Genomic DNA, 20,093 nt, shown 5'->3' on the forward strand with positions numbered 1-20,093 from the left:
AAATTATATTGTTATTAATATAATAGATCTATACATCATACTTAACATCTGTTGGCTGTTTGTGCTATTATTTTCCACAAATTATATTTTAATACATACCCCACATAAATATGAATAATCAGTTGGCTTCCACTTACCCCTTTTCATTTTAATATGCCATTCCTTTCTTCTTGGTGGATCTTTTGGGAAGTGCTTCGTTAACATGCCCTTCTTGGCTTAATTTCTGCAACCTACGGCAGCACAGCCAGGTATATTTACCCAAAAACATAAGTAAATGAGCGCATTCCACTACATCAGTATGAATTATATCAAGAATAAACCTGTAAGTTCAACAAGCATAAAGCACAATATGAGATACGTTTTATATTACAAATCAGTCGCAAAAATAACGCAGAAAACGTATCTATAGTCCCGTCGATCTAATTTCTGGTAGCCAATCCTGTTGCAGGTCGGTTACATTTAAACGTGTGCGTCTTGTGATTCGCTGATGAAGACGATATTCATTTATTAAGGCTCGATAAATAGTTAATTTAATCGCCCGCCATTTTGGCTCTTTCGTTGGCGTTCGCAGAAAGCACATGAAAACGTTATTTGCCCAATTACAGTGCGTTTGATTTATTATCATAGGAGCTACGACATGATGATGTTTAACGGTGTGGCAAATAGATTTCTCGTATGGTAGCTCGGCAACGAAAGAACAAAAATGGCGAACGATATTATGTACCTAGACTTTGTGGAGCCTTCAAAGAGCAAAGAGGAGGAGTCACGCTGGGAATAACACCGTCGCGACTTTAGTACCATGTATACACACAATTTCTGCTGCATAATGGGCGCTGGTACCACGTGATATATTCGACCAATGAAAATTAATACACTCTCTTGTCGCCACTGTCTATATAGAGTCACCACCTGAGACAACTCGCGTCTCGACTATGTTTTACCTATCTGCAATGCTGCTGCAGTCTGTCTGCTAACGAATTCAATCGAATTCCACATCTGTCATGTGGTGATGACGTTAATATAATGTCGAAAATACTCAATAAATGTGCTTCATTTCGTATTTAAATTTAACGAGTCTCTGCCTGACAGAAGGCTAATAGATGCGACAAACCACCTTTTGGCAGCTCAATTTTAGAGTTGCACAGCGAGCTGAAATTCTCTGTGCTGGTTCTTTGGAACTTCACTTTTATTTCAGTTCTTGTTCAGTCAATTTTACATAATTATTGCCATGGTTTCCATTTACTTTCTCCCCATCCTGTATATAATATTTTATATTAGACCCTATATACAGTCTGAACTATAGGGTATGGACCGGTCCTTACAGCCCACAGAATTCATATTCCTTTTCTGCTTCGACAAATTTCCCCAAGGGCCCCCCCCCCCCCCCCGTCAGTCCGAGGCGAAACTCCTTACCCGAGTAGGTCTGCCTCGGGTGCCATTGCAGAAGCCATTCAGCATCGCTGAACTACATTCCATAGAGGCCGGTTGAGAGAGTCAGCAGCTTCGGGAGGCTGCCGGTAGAGTGATCTGAAAAACCAGAAACGGGATGAAGAGGAAAGGATGATGGGGAAGGAAAGGAAGTGGTAGAGATGAGTGGAGTTCCAATTGCCTGATAAAGTTACCTGATATTCAAAGGAGTGAGGGGAAAAACCCCGAAAAAACCTCACCCAGGCAACTCGTCCTGACCGGGAATCGAACCCAGGACCGCTGGGTTTGGAGTTAGAGTTGCTTACCCCTCAGCCACAATGGTGGACTTGGGTATGGATAATACTAATTTATTATTATAAAGCTATTATGATAGTAGGAAAAATTTCTTGCTGGTTATAATATGTTTAAGAGATGGGAGTTTCCAACAATCAACAATGCATAATCTGAAAGGACAAATGAAAATCGTAGATGATTAAAATGGCTACTACAAATCAACAGCGGGCACAATGTGTTCTTTAGTATGCTAAATTTGAGAGTGTTAAAAGATTTCTAAAGGAATTTCGACGTGAGTATGGTGTGCGTAATGTACCTAAATATGATTCCATAATGTTGTGGTATCGAACATTTGTAGAAACAGGTTCTTTGTTAAAAAAAACATGAAGGAGGTCGCAGGCGAAACCCAGTATGAAAAGCAGCTATCTCTTGACTTGGCCCCCAAACTCCCCAGATCTAACCCCTCCTGACATCTTCGTGTGGAGTTTTGTTAAAGACATTGTCTATTCACAGAAACCCAAAAACATTGATGATCTGAGAGTAAAAATTACTCAAGCTTTTCAACAAATCACCCCTCTTATGTTGCAACGGACATGGGCTGAATTGCATCATCATTATAAGTTGTGCAGGGTGCGCAATGGGGGTCATGTTGAGCTCTGAGGAATTTCATATGTGAATGTATGCAAGCCCACTGAAAATAACACTGTATTAACTCTAAAATAAACTCTCAAAATATTGTTTTTCATGTTAAAAATGTGTTATTGCGAAATTCAATCTGTTTAAACATGTTGCTAATGTAGTACCATATGTTCAGCATTGTGGAAAGAACAATCTCTTAACTTTTAAAATATATGTCTCAGAATATTATTCTTTATGTTAAACAGTGACTTCTTGTAAAATTAAAATGTATCTGTAATTCTCTATATAAAATGAAAAATAATATAAGTATTATGTTCTGAATTTGTGAGATATAACATCTCAAGTCATATTAAAAAAAAAACAGGTATGATACAAGCAGCATACAGCTGTCGAGTAAAAAAAATCTTTCAATATAAAATAAATTATATAGATATATGTTGATTCTTCAATACGACTGATAGATAAATTTTGGCTCATGATGACACTCCAACAGGTTCAAATTGGGAACAGGGGAATTCCCTATTTATCGTCAGCTGTCTCTGAAATTCAAGTGAAAGGACACATAGACATGAAATTAATGAAATGTATGTATATCAACACAGGTTCAGGACAGTGTACAGATCTTACAATTATTTTATCTCTGCCCCTGTGCAATGTCACATTTGCAGTTGGGAAGAAAGGAGATGGTAGAAAATTTATAATGCTTTTTAATACTCTAACGTTCATGACTAAGATAAGCCACTTGAAATTTAATGGTCACTGACTAGCAGAGATAAAATGTGTGATCTGTAGAACATATTTTCGTGTGGTATCACTTTGTTTATGGTTTGACTTTTTCTATTATTTTATTTGTATTTCTGTTGGTGTGGAAGAGAAGGCCTGATGGTCTTAACTACACCAGAATAAATAAATAGAAATAGATTGATTAATTAAAAAATAGTTGGACGTAAGGTACATGATGAAATGTTTTCTTTTCGGTGCCTGATGTACAACTGTTTTAAATTGAGTTGATCCTGGCAAGCATTTGGCTAAGATGTAAGTGAGGCTAAGATGTAAGGCATGTAAGTGATGCAATGTAAAGATTCACCATTATTGACGAGAAAAGCTTAGTAAAGACAACTCTTTTTTTTTTGTCTACAGTTGAGTTTCCGAGATTTCTGAAAAGTGTAATCAATTTAATAAAAAAATAGAAGCAAAAAGGTGCTTTCAGCTACTACAATATAAAAACATAAAAATTACAGTATTTTGTTTTGTTAAAAAATAAAATTAATTACTGTACTAAAGGACAATGATTTATAGCAAAAAGGAAAAGTAATGGCATTTCATGAACCCCCTCCATGATTCCAGAATCGACATTATTTTTGTTGAAATTACTGAATTTTCCAAAAATGTAAGCTTAAAAAATTGGAATGCAGTGTTAATTATCAACATTAGTTTTAAAAGTAATTACTAGGGAATGGACATTTATTCCAATTATCGAATGTCGAATTAATTATTTCTCTTGTATTATTATTTGAAAACGTTTTGACTCCTACAGAGATTTCTAATCTATATTTTCTGTCAGTAGGCCTATGTTAATTACCACATGACTGACATAATCCTACATCATATAACATAATCCTAGATCATATAATGTATTGTTATGCCCCGCTAATTTAAGGGATAAATTTCGGTGGTCAAACATAGCAACTCATGAATTTCATAGCAAGTTTTACGGACAGCACCATGTATGTGCAAGTCCTTGACGAACAGTACGTGTTACAAATAAGACGCCGGACTCGCATTGTCGAGCTAGTGGAGAGAGCAAAGTCAGCATTTCTCACAGCTTTATCTCTCACGCGCTAGGACGCGTGCGTGATTAGATTGTTCCATAGCCCTCTCTTGCTTTGAAACCCATATTAGAATCAGTTGATCGCAAGAAATCCCATGATTTTTCTGTATGTTAAATTAACGCAAATCCAGCGTTTGCTTGGAGAGCAAGACTGGCGTATACGAAATACACTTCATCTCAGTAGTAGCCACGCTTTTTCTCGCGGCCCGGATAGCGTCATGACGCTACCGACATGATAAAAATCGACGATCTCCACCGATGCGCGTTCAGAGTCAGTTCAGACGAGCCTAGCTGCCGTAGGAGCGGAGAGCGGTAGAAGCCGACAAAGAGAAGCTGAAGTCATGGTAAACATGGCTGCCCCCGTCACCACATTCGTTTTATGTAAGTCAAAATAATTCTATTATATACCAATTGCTACTAATGTCGAAAGAGATATACTAAATGTTACTAGTGTCAGAGTAATATACTACATAGAATATAATAATCAGTGCTTGAAATTCAGTGAACTGTGTATATTTCAAAGTTCTACTTTGAACGCATTTATTTAAGACATAATGGATTTTTCCGAGGTTTTAGAATGGTACCATCTCACGAGATATTTTGATGGCCAATATTATTATCAGTATTCGCGAATCCAAGCCGAATGGCACCTGAGTCAACAAACGTCCTTGTAGGTAAATTCTTTAAATGATTTTGCATTGTTTTACGAAGTTTGTTTGACTAATTGCACCTTACGTAACCAAGTTAACGCACTGGAGTTTCCATATTATTTCATTGTATAATCAACTGCATTCTAATATAATCAATGATTTATTTTAGCATTTTGTTTTCATTTAAACTCATGTAACTGAGTAGGTATACCAAGTAGGTACCGGTATATCCTAGATTCTCTTTTATTGCTTAAGTAAAGTAAAGTAAAGTGAAATAACAAGAAACATACATAACTCACTAGACCTGTTAAACATTCTGCAACTTTTCATAACATAGCTAAATGTATAACTCATGTATATAAGAAAGTTTTACAATATATTATAATACACTGGTCAAAAAAAGTTAAGCATATTTCCAGTTTACCCTATAATACCGGATATTTATGTTTCTTTTGGTTTTATGTGGCACGTATTATGTTTACTAATTCAAATTCTTTCATTTGTTTTATTCTGCATCACTAGGTAACGTCCAAATCACGGCTAGTAAACAAAGCCTGTAATTCGAGCAAAGTTCAATCAGTGTCGTTTTGCTTCATAGTGCTTCATAGTGCAGTAAACAAAGTCTGTAATTCGAGCGAAGTTCAATCAGTGTCGTTTTGCTTCATAGTGCTTCATAGTGCAGTACAATGGCTCGGAACACCCTTACAATGGCAGACCGCATCAAAATCATCACTTTGATGGAACAAAACATGAGACAAGTTGATGTTGCTAACATCCTTCATGTGAATCAGAGTATTGTCTCCAGACTGTGGAGAAAGCTCCAGGAAACCGAGTCATAGCAGATCGACCTTGCGAGGGCCGTCCACGCAAAACAACACCAGGTCAGGACCGGTATATAAGGTTATCTGCACGTAGGAACCCTATAGCCTCAGCTACAACTCTGCGCCATGACCTGCGCGAAGCCACTGGTGTTGTTGTAAGTAGCCAAACTGTGCGCAATAGACCTCATGACATAGGGTTGTATGCTCGAAGACCACTCAAGACTCCAGCACTCCGTCCACATCACAGGGGTGCTCGTGCATGATGGGCTAGAGCACATGAGAATTGGACTCGAGACCAATGGACCAGAAATTTATTCTCAGATGAAGTGAGAATGGGCCTACACCCTGACAACAACTCTATTCGCGTGTGGAGACGAACAGGGGAACGAAATCATCCCTCAATGACCGTAGAACGTCACCAACAGTTTGGTGGTTCAATCTTGTTTTGGGCAGGTGTCATGTTTGGCCGCCGCACACCACTGGTTTCAATAGAGGAAAACATGACTGCTGCCGTGTATGAGAACAACATCCTCCAACCCATAGTAAGTGGTTTTGCAGAGACTTTAGGAGAAGGGTTTACTCTACAGGACGATAATGCTCGGCCTCATCGTGCTCATAGTGTGCAGCGGTATCTGGTAGAGCATGGGATCCGAAGAATGGATTGGCCAGCATGCTCACTGGATATGAACTGCATAGAGCATGCATGGAGCTTTCTCAGGAGAGCCATTTCCAATCGTCCACATCACCCATTAACGATTCAAGAACTCAGGAATGCTGCCTTGGAAGAATGGGTCAATTTGCCTCAGGAGAGCTTAGATGCATTGGTACTGAGTATGCCCCGTCACATACAAGAGTGCCTCAGGGTTCGTGGAGGACCAACACGTTATTAAACAGGGCACTGAAAGCACCATTTCCTTTTCTTTGATGATATACGAATTTCAACTTCCCTTATCTTTTCCGTTGTTTCCAAACAATGCAACTTTTTCATTTCATATTGAGTCCATTGTTAACAAATAGTGTATTTCTACTTTTAAGTTTATTCTGTGGAACCAAGAAACCCAATTATAATTTATCTATTTTATTTTAATTAATAAAAACCGTTATATGCCTAATTATGCTTAACTTTTTTTGACCAGTGTATAACTAGTGAAGTGACTTATTTGATTTGATTAAGCTGATCCAACCTGTGATCCTGTTCTTGAATACGCAGTACCTAGTTAAGGGCCGTATTCATAAACGAGACTTTGGATGAAGACTTCCCAAAGTCGACTTTCGTAGTAAAGTTTAACCATGGATAAATATATAATAGAATACGAAACTGCGGTCAGCACGATCTAGATGTGGTATTCTGAAATAAGGTGATCAACGCCCAACGTCGTAGGTGGTAAATCATAGAACTACGTGAGAACCAGCGTTCTCCACTTTCCGATACGAAGTAGTCAGAACGTTGGCCGATGACCAGCCAACAGCGTTATGAAGGCAAGATGGATGCCAGAAAAATGCAAAAGATTCGAGGAAGATGCTCAGCGCCTGGATGCAAGACTGTTAATACTGTGGGAGGGAAGCATTTTTTCTATTTTCCTCAGGAACCTATGAGGTAAGCTTTAGTATTATTATTGTGTCCTGTGTAGCCTAAACCTTACACTTGAAAACAATGTACTTTTTGGTGAAGTAGGTTAGACGAGCTGTGCATTGCTTTCTGCTAATTTATTTAGGATTATAGTAGGAGTATAAATTTAGATGGTTCCGAAATTCAGTCAAACTCTAACGAAATGTGAAATATTGACGAAAAAGAGCAAGAAGGCTGAAAATGAAACCTCGTAAACCTGAATTGTAGCATTAGACCACATGGCTGCAAACTAAAACCACGTGGTTTTTAGTATAAACGTCTCACAGTTATGGAAAATAAAATTATGCCTTCTTTGATGTAGTTAGCCATTCTGGAGAAATACTCAATCATGTGTAATAATAATAATAATAATAATAATAATAATAAGCTTAGGCCTAATATTTAATTTAGTTTGTGCCCAATATCTGTTGCTTTTACCAGTTTTCCTATGGTCACTCACCACCTCACCACCTAGTGATGCGCATTAGACATCTCTTAAAATAACACAAATGCAGCAGATAAGTTATTATTTTTTTCCCCAATTTTTGCATGATTTCTATTCAATATTTCTTCTACTTTATCTCATTAGTAATTGTAATCCATTGCTTTAGGTGTTGGAAGTGGCTCCGATTTTGTGGGCTAGAGGACCGGTATCGAGTTGCCGCAGATGCCACACACAGGTTGAGAATCTGCATGGACCACTTCATTGAGTCTGACTATTATAGCTCTTCACAAAAAGTGATACTTGCAAACTGCAGTGCCCACTGTTCATGCTAATGGATTAGTGGTGCCATCAAACCCTAAAATCCAGAGCCCACCATCTAGCCCAGTTATGCTCAAGCGACCTTATCACCGGGGTCTACCCCAACTTTCAGGCATCACAAGACTTTGCGGATGTATGCTAGGAGGGCGAAGATTGATTCTGCAGCTGCTGAAAGTAATTAGTACACTAGCAATGTTTTTATGTCATTCATGTTTAAAATTTCCGATTTCATTACTCTTTTCTTTATTTTCAGGTACGCGTAGTCTCATAGGTTTACAAGCTGCAACTGAGCAGGCTGCAGGCTTGGCAGCTATGCCTCAAACAATTCCTGCTCCTATGAGTACTCCAGCTTCAAAGATTACTGCTTCGACGGCATATGCCGGGATGAATAAAGATGCATGCCAACAAGGTAATTATTCCACTTAGTCAAGTTTATGGATTTCAAGGAATGCCTTAGTTTCTCATCAGCTGTTCTTACATTACATGTTTCAAAATACATAATTAATTATGTTTCGTTTTTTTTGTGATTATTACAGGGAACAGTATGATTGGTGAACAGCTGAGGGGCTATCAGCAACCATCGCTCCTATTCAATGTGGTTCCCACAGCTGAAGGTAAGCGATACTGTCTTGTGAGCCTGGTAACATGCTAGTAATCATTTAAGTTAATTGCCCCCTGCCATATGTCTGCAGTTTTCATACTTCATTCTTTTACAGTAGCGAATAATAACAAATCCTCTTAACTACAGGGCAGGGTGTTTATCTTGTTATATATCGATCGTCCAGTTCAAAAGTGCGACAACTAAAAAATTGCCATTTTTTAGTTATTTATACTACTGAAAGCCCCTTTCGGAGCTCTTTCCGATTCAATATTGAGATAAGTCATATTTACAACCAAAAAGAATAAAAACGAAATAAACTGCTTTAGAAGTAATTATAACTATGGACTTTATTAATTCATTATTACTACATTTCGAGAAGATCGTGATATACTCGTCCTGAATACTGACTCATTTCTAATTGTCGTGGTTATGAACCACAAATCTGTCCCCTTTAGGGGATTTATTTGAAACTTTCAACTGAAGATATCTCAAAACTTGTTTTTTTGAGTTGTCGCACTTTTGAACCAGACGATCGATATTGCAACTGATATCCTGACAAGTCTCCCTGGCACGAAGTACACCATCATTCCCTCTTACTGACTTCTCTTTAATATCCCAACACCTCTGCTGATTATCCCTTTCTGTTAGTGTCAGTTGTCCTCTATGGCCCAGCCTATTAGCAAAAAAAATATTTTATATTACATTACAACGAACAATTCAGATTAACACAATCAAATTTGTTGCAGCATTAAACTTTTGGATTGTTACTATTACTTAACATTTATATGAGTTATAATTTGTACAGTTAAGAGCAGTTTGAAATGAATGGAGCACAAAGTCTGTTCAATTCTTGCTTCAATTTAATTTATCATTTATTTCCTTAGATACTGACATGAATATATCCATGATGGAACAGTTTCCTTCAGCTTCAGCTACACCTCCTTCCAAACTTGGTAAATATTGATCACATTTTGATGTATTGTCAATTTTGTAGTATGTTATATAGCCTATCCATAGCTTGCATGCCTTTTGTTAGGCCTACATTAACTTAACAAGGCTAAAGGTGTTGTCACGTTTCATTTTTTATTTAAAATAGTTCCCAGCAATTAGATTAATCTGAAGTTAATTTCGTAATCTTTAGGTCCTGATGTTGCAAAACGAAAACTTTTCTCCAGTCCTCACTGCTCATCTTCACCCAGGAGCAACAAACTAAAAATGGCAGCTCTGAAAGCAAAGGTGAAGAGACTGGAGAAAAAATTGCAACAAGTCGAAGAAGACAGAATTTCGGATCAAGTTGGAAGGAGAAGGGAGCCAATGGCCACATCATCTCAACTGCCAACAATTGTTCAAAAGATATAAGAGGCACAGGCGCAGATGAGAAAAATTCATAAACATGGATATAGATGGAGTGACGTCATGAAAGATTTTTTTTTGTCATTTTATCACAGTCCTAAAGGGTATAATTTTATGAAAAAACTTTTCCTATTGCCCAGTATCAAGGCACTTCAAAGTTATCAGAACAAAATAGACATTGAGCCAGGTCTGATGCAGCCTGTTTTGACAACTCTTAAGTCACTTGCTGCAGGGCCTCTGTCTGACAGATCAGAGAATGTATGTTCACTGATCATTGATGAAATTGCCATACGTCAGCAGTTGCATTATGACTCTAAATCTGATATGATTAAGGGTTTTGCTGACGATGGAATAGCAAGATATCCCATGAAAATAGGTAACCATTGTTTGATGGCAATGGTTAAAGGGATTAAGAAGGGATGGAAACAGGTAATAGGTTATTTGATATCTGATGGTCCTATATCTGCTACATCTCTCTTGAAATTGTCAATTTGTGTGTTTGTGAACTTCACAAAATCGGGTTCCATATTAAGGTTTTAATATGTGATCAAAGTACAAATAATCAAAGTTTGGCATCTAAATTGGGGGTTTCAGCAGTAAGACCGTATTTTGAAGTCAATGGGAATAAAATTCATTTTATGTATGATCCACCACACCTTTTGAAGTCCATTAGGAACAACTTATTGCGATATGATTTGCATTACATGGAAAAACCTGTATGTTGGTCACATATTAGAACTATCTATGATATGCATGATGATGTGTTAAAACTTAAGTTAGTTCCTAAACTGACAAAGGACCATGTTTTCCCTAAAATGTTTTCTCGTATGAAGGTTAAGCTGGCAACACAGGTGTTTTCCTATTCTGTACATACTGCAATTCATGCATATGTTGGAATGGGAAAGCTACCTATCAGTGCTCTGCATACTGCCGACTTCATTGAAATGATGGACAAGCTGTTTGACACTTTCAACAGCACGAAACTGAAAATAGATAAATTTAAATATAGGTTTGCCATAACTCCTGACTCCGTTCACGTAGAATTTTTGAAAAAAACTTTGAATGACATTCAGTCCTTGGAATTCGTGGGTTGCAAGCGTCAGCCAGCTTGTCTTGAAGGTTGAAGAATTAGTATTCAGAGCTTGCTGAATTTGTTCGATGAGCTTAGTTCTGAGTACAACATTCCTAAACTAAGGACTCGATTTCTGAGTCAGGATGCATTGGAGAATACATTTGCTACCATAAGACAACAGCACGGGTGCAATGTAAATCCATCTGTCCAACAACTTGAAAGTGGTCTTCGACACATACTCATTACATCTCTTTCCAAGTTATCACACAGAAGTAACTGCGAAAAAGATGTTGAGTATGTGTTGACGAAATTGAATAGTATTTCTGTTAGTGACAAGGCTGTTCAGGAGTCGTCATCTGTTACAGATGTAAACTGTATCAGTGATTGTACTCTTGATACTATAGTCGAAATGGATGTGGAGTGTGATACTGGAAGTATCGAGGACGATAATGCTGTGTACTACATTGCAGGGTACATTTGCTCAAGGTTCCTCAAAAAACATAAATGTAGTCACTGTAAAAATACTCTCACTCTGGGAGAAAGCCAGAGAGAACTGAGTGAAAGCCATCAAATATTTACTTACTTCAAGGCATTTGATGACGATTTTGGAAGTCTTTCATTGCCCAGAAACGAAGTTTTCACTCAATTCCGAGAATGGGAGAATTCATTCTGCAGACATTTCAAAGCAAACTGTCATTGTAAAAATTTGAGGACTGTGATGAAAAAATATTGTTGAATGATTGTAATTTTTCTCTCTGTAGTCAGGACCAATTCAATAATTTGTTTAATATGTATATAGTATCTAGGATTAATTGGTCGACTCGGTTTTTGAACCAGTCACATTGTTTTGGTCCTGACTTCAAGAGAAAACTAAGGATATTAAATAATTGTTGAGTCTCTTCTGAAAAGAAAGTAGGTACAGTGTTGATAGCATCACATGTACACTGGCGTTCAAAGATATCCGGCCTATGATTATATGACCATGTAAGCAAACTTTCCAATCACGGAATAAGTCAGAACCAAAGACATTAAAAATTGACAAAAATTGGAAGAATTCCACTAGTTCTCAATAAGTGGTACCATTATTTGAGCAGTTAAAAACGTGTCAGGAAAAATTACTATGTAGATTGAGCATAAATTATTCTCGTAATTGACAATATCAGTGGTTTCCCGCTAAATTCAGTGTTGCTTCACAATCAGCAGTGTGGGATGAAAAATTGAATTCTATAATGCGGGTATATTTTTGTATGATTGGCAACACTGACTATTATCATCACCATGTATTCATACAAGTAATAACTAAATAAGCCATACTTACGCCAAAAAAAAAATATCGATTAGTAGGGCCAGATATTTTTAACGTCAGTGTACAGTAGTGGCAAGAAAACCTGGACCGACAGAATAATCAAAGTCCCCAAAATTAGCCACTGCACATGCCACACCCGCATTCACAAGATAGCAAGTAATCTATTGAAATTGTTGTAGTCTCGACTGCTGACGTAGCCCATTTTGAAAGCCATTAGAAAATAAGATGGTAAAATTCATGTTCTGGGAATAATAAGTTAATTAAGTAGTATAATATCGCTGCAATCAGAAAGTATTGGGAATAAATTTGAATAAGGAACAAAAAAAAGGTTCCTTTCCAGGCAGGATTCGAACCACGAAAGTCTTAGTTACCAGTCTATTGTGTTCTGGAGTGAACAAGGCTCTGAAATCAGCTACAAGGGTCGGTCCGTTTTTTTTTTTGCCACTGCTCTACATCATTGTGCATCTATCTTCTTGGATTGCAGCTACCTAGAGTAGTGACCCACCCATCTCTCATCTGCATATTGTGAACTCGGCAGTGTCTTTAAAGTAGTGTAAATAGCTCATGTTGTGTGTAACAAAAAGGTATAATATCATATTGGTGGAAAGTTCATAGCTTTTTTTATTTATTTATTTTTTTAATTTTTATTTATTTATTTATTTATTTTTTTTTTTGCCCCAGAAAAAAATGTTTTTAGCAAATGTTAAATATATTGTGTAATTGTAGGGAGCAAAGTTACAGTATGTGTTACATGTGTGTGTATATAAGAGAGATATTTGACTTTGGAAGTTGGGGGTTAACATACCTTCAGTTCACCTAGTAAACTTTTTTGCCCAACATAATGCAAGTAAGTGATGCAGCTCATGTATTTCACTCTGACCCTCAGTACATACAACATTTTGGTATACGTTACCTTTATGTGTATGCCAAACAACAATGTCTAAGAACCTTAGATGTGATCCTAGAAAAGTGTTCTAAAATGTGTTGCAAAATAGTAGATAGTAATATGACAGTTTCAATTATCAAACATTTTTTTGTAGTATCTGAAATCTGATTAATGTAATATGTATCTAGTCAGCGATGTATGCAATGGAGGGGGGAAAGGAATTGGCCACTCTTACTCATTACCTCCTGCTCTGATTGCCTTATGAGTGTCACTTGTAGGGTCCAAACCTGTTTTTGGACAGTTGACTAAACAATAGTTGATGGGTCCAGGCAGATAAGGGGACAAACCATAAATTTTGATACGTAGGATATCTCATTGGAATGTGAAGAAATATGTTCTGACTAAACTATATGACAACACATTATTCAAATGGTATCATTTACATCTGTAAACGAGCACAGATGGCAGAGCATTCCAAAATATAAATATATAGATGTGGCTTTTTCTCTTATCCGACTGGGCCCCACAATTTCAATTATTAAATTTGTTGTATAGACTTTACCAAAGTACTGCACACTAAATATGTAAGTGTATCTGTGTTTATAGGATTACCAGATGTTCTGGATTTCGCTTGACATGTCCTGCGTCCTGCCAGGGTTCGTAAAAATCAGAAATTGTCCTGCTTTTCTTTCTTGCCAATTCCCAATGGACAAAAGAGAGTAACTATTGAGTTGGGGTCCGTTAGAGGAATTATGTTTGTAAAATCCTTGCTCAAACAAGTCGAGTCACCAGAGAAGTATTAACAATCCGAAAATTAAATAAGGTAAACGCTAATTTAGAATCTGTATACTTCAATTCTATTCATAATAATAGTTTTGTATCAGTTTTATTGTATAAAGACAAACAAATTACCTTATTATATAACAGAATGTATAAAGAGACGTCACGTCAAGTATCAAGTTAGTCTATTATGCCCTGCTTTTATATGGAAAATTCTTTTTCATTTAAAATGACCTGCTTTTAAATTGTTACAATCTGGTAACCTTGTAGTGTATGTTAAACAGTGATATGATGGACCTTGTCAAAATTGCTTTGTTAAATGTATTGTAAAATAGTATACTGTAATATAATAATTTCAATTATGTAACTAGTTTTTGCAGACTTAAAGTGCACTATACACTATTACCTAATAATAAAATCCAAATTATCAAACCTTGTTTTCTTTTATTTTCTGTCCCTGTTTGGCTGTATTTTAATTAGTTACATTATAAGGGAGTGTAAAATAGACCTCTCTTCCAACTATTGGCTCCAATAACAATTTTCAGTGAAAGATGATGTGAGGAATAAAAATTTTAAAGTTTTACTTTAAATTGATTGGTTTGTTGAGGAGGAGGAGGAGGAGGAGGAGGAGGAGGAATATTTACTGCATATAGTTCAACTTTTCGCCGCCAGGTGCGCTGCTGGATGCACGGAGTAGTTACTCTTTTCGCTACGTGGTGCGCTGCTATATGTAATAACGCCTCTAACCGAATATAGATGGCAGAACGATCAATTTCTACAACATCGCCTCTAGTATGTGTTACGGGAAATTCAGTAAGTTTCGCATCCTATTATATATTTATCCATGGTTTAACCACAGTCTAATACTTACAGTCACGCAACTCATACGTATAAAATATGCCAACATTTGACAGCTGGCGCGACAGTAGCCCTCTAGCGGCAGGCAAGTTAACAGTGTGCACACGACATATGACAACACATCAGAAAACGGGTTTTGCGTAAATTATTTTATAGTTTTATGCTATACAGTAAGTGTATATGTTCTTATTAATTTTACTTTAGAATCCTAGAAGAATTTCACACGCAGTTAATCTACAAGTTTCAGAAGCTGGGAATAAACGTAATTTTTTCTGCTCCTTACAACTGAATCATGGCCCTGATCACGTAACATGGTTTGAAATAATATATTTGTTCGTACGTGGACGGTTAATTCAATTCATTCCTAAATATATTTATGAATCATTGGAACTCTATATTTACTGTGAGAAGAGTCAAAATTAGCAGCTTCAAAATTGTAGGGCATATCTCGTAGGGTACATCGCGTGGTGAACTCCTCTCCCTATTTCCTGAGAAATTAACTATTTTCTATACCACAAATTAGGGTAAACTCGGCCGCTGAGGTAAACTTTAAAATAAAAAAAGGGGAGGATTTAAACTTTAATATGACATTGATCTATGAACTTCATTATTTTTCCATTTCTTAAGAACCGGTATTTCCTTTATTATTTTGAGTCACAAATAGTGCTGATATTATGGTGTAAATTTTTATGGCAAGTTTACCGCATTTTACATTACATTTCCAGTTTTCACACATAAGCTTAATTTTAACTTATCCTACCTATATAATACGTAATTTACATGCACTTACTGTTAATATGACGTAGGTGAGAACAAATAAATGAACACACAATTTTGTTGAAAAATTTGTAACTTCTATATTAACTCCGAAAATGTAGGCCTAATTTTATTTTCAGAGCAGAAGTGGTGTAAGTAAAAAATGGGTAATGAGGGTTAAAGTAAACATTCTGTAAAATACAGCGCAAAGTAGCAGTTAATATTGAATTTATTTCAACTATTAGTAGTCAGTGAATAGCACGAAGGATATATTAATTGCTACTTTGCGCTGTATTTTACAGAATTTTTACTTTAACCCTCATTACCTAATTTTGACTTACACCACTTCTGCTCTGAACGGCTCAAATAATCACTGGGAATGTAAATTCAACACCAATAACAGTTACCGGTAACAGTCGTGCAAATTATTACAGAAAAGATTGCTTTTTATATTAAATTTAAAAAGGCTCTTTTATTTCTTGAGAACTTAATACGTCTGCCACATGAATCTACACCAACACATCAGAAATTTTATCGACACAGTCCGGATTTATTCAAGAAGTGAATATTTCGCAAAAGGATTACAATACTCCATGAATTCTTGAAAAATTAACACCATGATCCCTACTTGAATGCAATATAACATTCAACTTCTGAAAAATATAAAGAAATAAACACGAATACAAAAATTATGGAATTACTTGCATTAAAAACTGTAGATACATTATCCAAAATCGGAATGGTTACACATTTACACATATGATCTCTGCAAAAAAAAAAAATAATATACTGTAACAGGTATCTACTTTGACATACAAATAGGTAACTGATAACTAATAAATGTTTTATAGAACACAATACGTAGGCTACCTACAACGTAGATTATTGGTTATGACTGATTTATGATTTTCTCTTGGTCTTTAGGGAATCTGAAGAACGACAAATTCGGAGATTTAAACTTGTTGTTACTGCTTCGTCATTGCACACATTGCCTTTGTTCCGACGCATGATTAAAACGTTTATAACATCTCGCATCCCTTTAAAGCACGTGCTGGCTGAACGAGATTGTATCAACCCTATTACCAGTGCCTTGCCTGCCGCTTGGGCGCTAGTGTCGCAAATGTTAGCAAAAAAAGTGTTGAAGTTGCGCGACTGTAAGTATTAGACTGTGGTTTAACCACAGTCTAATAGATACAGTCACGCAATTCATACGTATAAAATATGCCAAAATTTGACAGCTGGCGCGACAGTAGCCCTCTAGCGGCAGGCAAGTTAAAAGTGTGCACACTACATATGATAACACATCAGAAAACGGGTTTTGCGTAATTTATTTTATATTTTTATGCTATACAATAAGTTTATATGGCTCTTACTAATTCTACTTTAGAATCCTGGAAAAATTTCACACGCAGTTAATCTACAAGTTTCAGAAGCTGGGAATAAACGTAATTCTTTCTGCTCCTTACAACTGAATCAGGCCCTGATCACGTATCATGGTTTGAAATAATATAATTGTTTGTACGTGGACGGTTAATTCAATTCATTCCTAAATATATTTATAAACCATTGGAACTCTATATTTCCTGTGAGGAGAGTCAAAATTGTAGGGTATATCTCGTAGGGTACATCGCGTGGTGAACTCCTCTCCCTATTTCCTGAGAAATTAACTATTTTCCATACCGCAAATTGGGGTAAACTCGGCCGCTGAGGTAAACTTAAAAATAAAAAAGGGGAAGATTTAAACCTTAATTTGACAGACATTGATTCATGAAGTTCATTATTTTTCAATTTTTTTTATTATTATTTCGAGTCGCTAATAGTGCTGATATTATGGTTTAAATTTTTATGCAAAGTTTACTGCATTTTACATTACATTTCCAGTTTTCACACATAATGCCTGATTTTAACTTATCCTACCTATATAATACGTAATTTGCATGCACTTACTGTTAATATGACGTAGGTGAGAAGTAAATGAACACACAATTTTGTTGAAAAAATTGTAACTTCAATTGACTCAGAAAATGTAGGCCTAATTTTATTTTCAGAGCAGAAGTGGTGTGAGTCAAAAATGGGTAATGAGGGGTTAAAGTAAACATTCTGTAAAATACACCGCAAAGTGGCAGGTAATATTGAATGTATTTAAACTATTAATAGTCAGTGAATAGCACGAATTATATATTAATTGCTACTTTGCGCTGCATTTTACAGAATTTTTACTTTAAACCTCATTACCTGATTTTGACTTACACCACTTCTGCTCTGAACGGCTCAAATAATCACTGGGCATGTAAAATAAACACCAATAACAGTCATGCAAATTATTACAGAAAAGATTGCTTTCTTATATTAAATTTAAAAAGGTTCTTTTATTTCTTGAGAACTTAATACGTCTGCCACATGAATCTACACCAACACATCAGAAATTTATCGACACAGTCTAGATTTATTCAAGAAGTGAATATTTTGCAAAAGGATTATTATACTCCATGAATTCTTGCAAAATTAACACCATGATATCTACTTGAATGCTATATAACACTCAACTTTTGAAAAATATAAAGAAAAAAACACGAATACAAAAATTATGGAATTACTTGCATTAAAAACTGTAGATACATTATCCGAAATCGGAATGGTTACACATTTATACATATGATCTCTGCAAAAAAATAATATACTGTAACAGGTATTTACTTTGTTTTTATTTAAACTCTCCTTCCTGACGTACAAATAGGTAACTGATAACTGAGAAATGTTTCATAGAACACAATACGTAGGCTACCTACAGAGTGGATTATAGGTTAGGACTGAGTTATGATTTTCTCTTGGTCTTTAGGGAATCTAAAGAACGACAAATTCGGAGATTTAAACTTGTTGTTACTGCAATTTTCGTCATTGCACACATTGCCTTTATTCCGACGCATGATTAAAACGTTATTATAACATCTCGCATCCCTTTAAAGCACGTGCTGGCTGTATCAACCCTACGACCAGTGCCTTGCCTGCCGCTTGAGCGCTAGTGTCGTGAATGTTGGCAAAAAAATGTTGAAGTTGCGCGACTATATATATTAGACTGTGGTTTAACTTTGTCAAAAGCATCGCCGGCTGCTACACGCCTTCACACTCAAAGACTATATAAGAGTATACTAGTTCCCACTACTGGCCATCTCCGTGTAATCTTGCGAACAGGAGGTAGTACACAAATTTACCGCTGTGTCGCTCATAGCGTGTCACAACTCGACCCACTGAATACTTATTGCCGTGAGTCAACTGTACGCTGTAGACACAGCTACAGTTAGTTTGACAACCTAGCGTGAGTGTTCTTAAGTAACGTATAATACGAAGGTATCAGTCTTCTGTGTTAATATGTAATTATCAGGGAACGGATTTATATGGACTAAAAATATATGAAATATGTAAATATATATGTAGTTATTTTTACCAAAATATGGAATTAAATATGGATTTTTACCAAAATATGGAATTAAATATGGACTTAAAATTATAAAAAAATGACTATGTACGTTAAATATTGGTACATTTTAATCAAACTAAACAAAAAATATAATGGACGTACCTTATCTTCCAATGTAGTTTCAACAAAACACAATTTTTATTGTCTGTTACCATAACAATAGGTTACAAACATTTCTTTCAAGTGCTGAAAAGTGAATCTTCTTCTATTGTCTCTGAGGATAGATTTATACTGACTAAAAGAGCGTTCGACGTCACAAGAAGTAACTGGTACATAATTCAATTTCACAATGTCTGCTGGGGATAAGTCCAAGTTAATCTTCACTGTTGATTCACCACTCATCACAGCAACAACCTTTTGTAGTTCTTCATATCCAGGGTTTTTTGAAAGTACAGTGTCCACCTTAGCTCTTACTGCATCTGCAACTTTACCTCTACCACGATTCAGTTGTTCCACAGTACTATTTATAATTTCAAAACTTTCAGATAGTGAAAGGTGCCTATTTTGGAGACTTTTGAGCGTTTTTATGATGCATGAAAATGTATGCTGAATGTGAGCTAAGTCATTCTTCACACTTATGTCACAGGTAACTGTTTTCGCAGTATCAATTGAGACTGCATCTTCAGAGTCCAATGCAAGGAGAACATTGTTAATAGAGTCTATATGTTCGGCATAATATTCAACTGCTTCTAGCCATGTACCCCATCTAGTTAAAATTGGCTTTGGTGGCAATGGAATTTCAGGGTACATTTCTTTCAACACGTTAACTCTACTGGGAGCTTTGAGAAATACTTTTTTCACTGATGAAATCAACAAATCTACTTTAGGGAAATTGTCTCTGACCACTTCTGCCACACGATGAAATGCATGCGCCACACAAGTAAAATGAGTCAATTTAGGATATACAACAGATAATGCTTGTCCAGCTTTGACCATATAAGGGGCAGCATCGCTAATAAAGAATAACACATTATCGTACATAATACCCT

General features: G+C 36.2%; 1 protein-coding gene across 1 annotated transcript; it reads left to right on the top strand.

The window, feature by feature from the left end:
• Positions 1-196: 196 nt before the first annotated feature.
• LOC138713579 (uncharacterized) lies at positions 197-14,444 on the top strand. Its single transcript, XM_069845765.1, has 5 exons — positions 197-8,188; positions 8,268-8,423; positions 8,551-8,628; positions 9,500-9,568; positions 9,757-14,444. The coding sequence occupies exons 1-5, from the start codon at positions 8,146-8,148 to the stop codon at positions 9,972-9,974; spliced, it is 564 nt and encodes a 187-aa protein (XP_069701866.1). The 5' UTR covers positions 197-8,145; the 3' UTR covers positions 9,975-14,444.
• The last annotated feature ends 5,649 nt before the right edge of the window (positions 14,445-20,093 follow it).

The sequence above is a fragment of the Periplaneta americana genome, chromosome 14, assembly GCF_040183065.1.
Source record: "Periplaneta americana isolate PAMFEO1 chromosome 14, P.americana_PAMFEO1_priV1, whole genome shotgun sequence".
Classification (NCBI taxonomy): Eukaryota; Metazoa; Arthropoda; class Insecta; order Blattodea; family Blattidae; genus Periplaneta; species Periplaneta americana.

Excerpts from the sequence above, each read along its gene's own strand:
- LOC138713579 (XM_069845765.1), top strand. The coding sequence starts at position 8,146 with ATGTATGCTAGGAGGGCGAAGATTGATTCTGCAGCTGCTGAAA. Across the intron at positions 8,189-8,267 it reads TGATTCTGCAGCTGCTGAAA|GTACGCGTAGTCTCATAGGT; the intron begins GTAATTAGTACA and ends CTTTATTTTCAG. Across the intron at positions 9,569-9,756 it reads TACACCTCCTTCCAAACTTG|GTCCTGATGTTGCAAAACGA; the intron begins GTAAATATTGAT and ends CGTAATCTTTAG.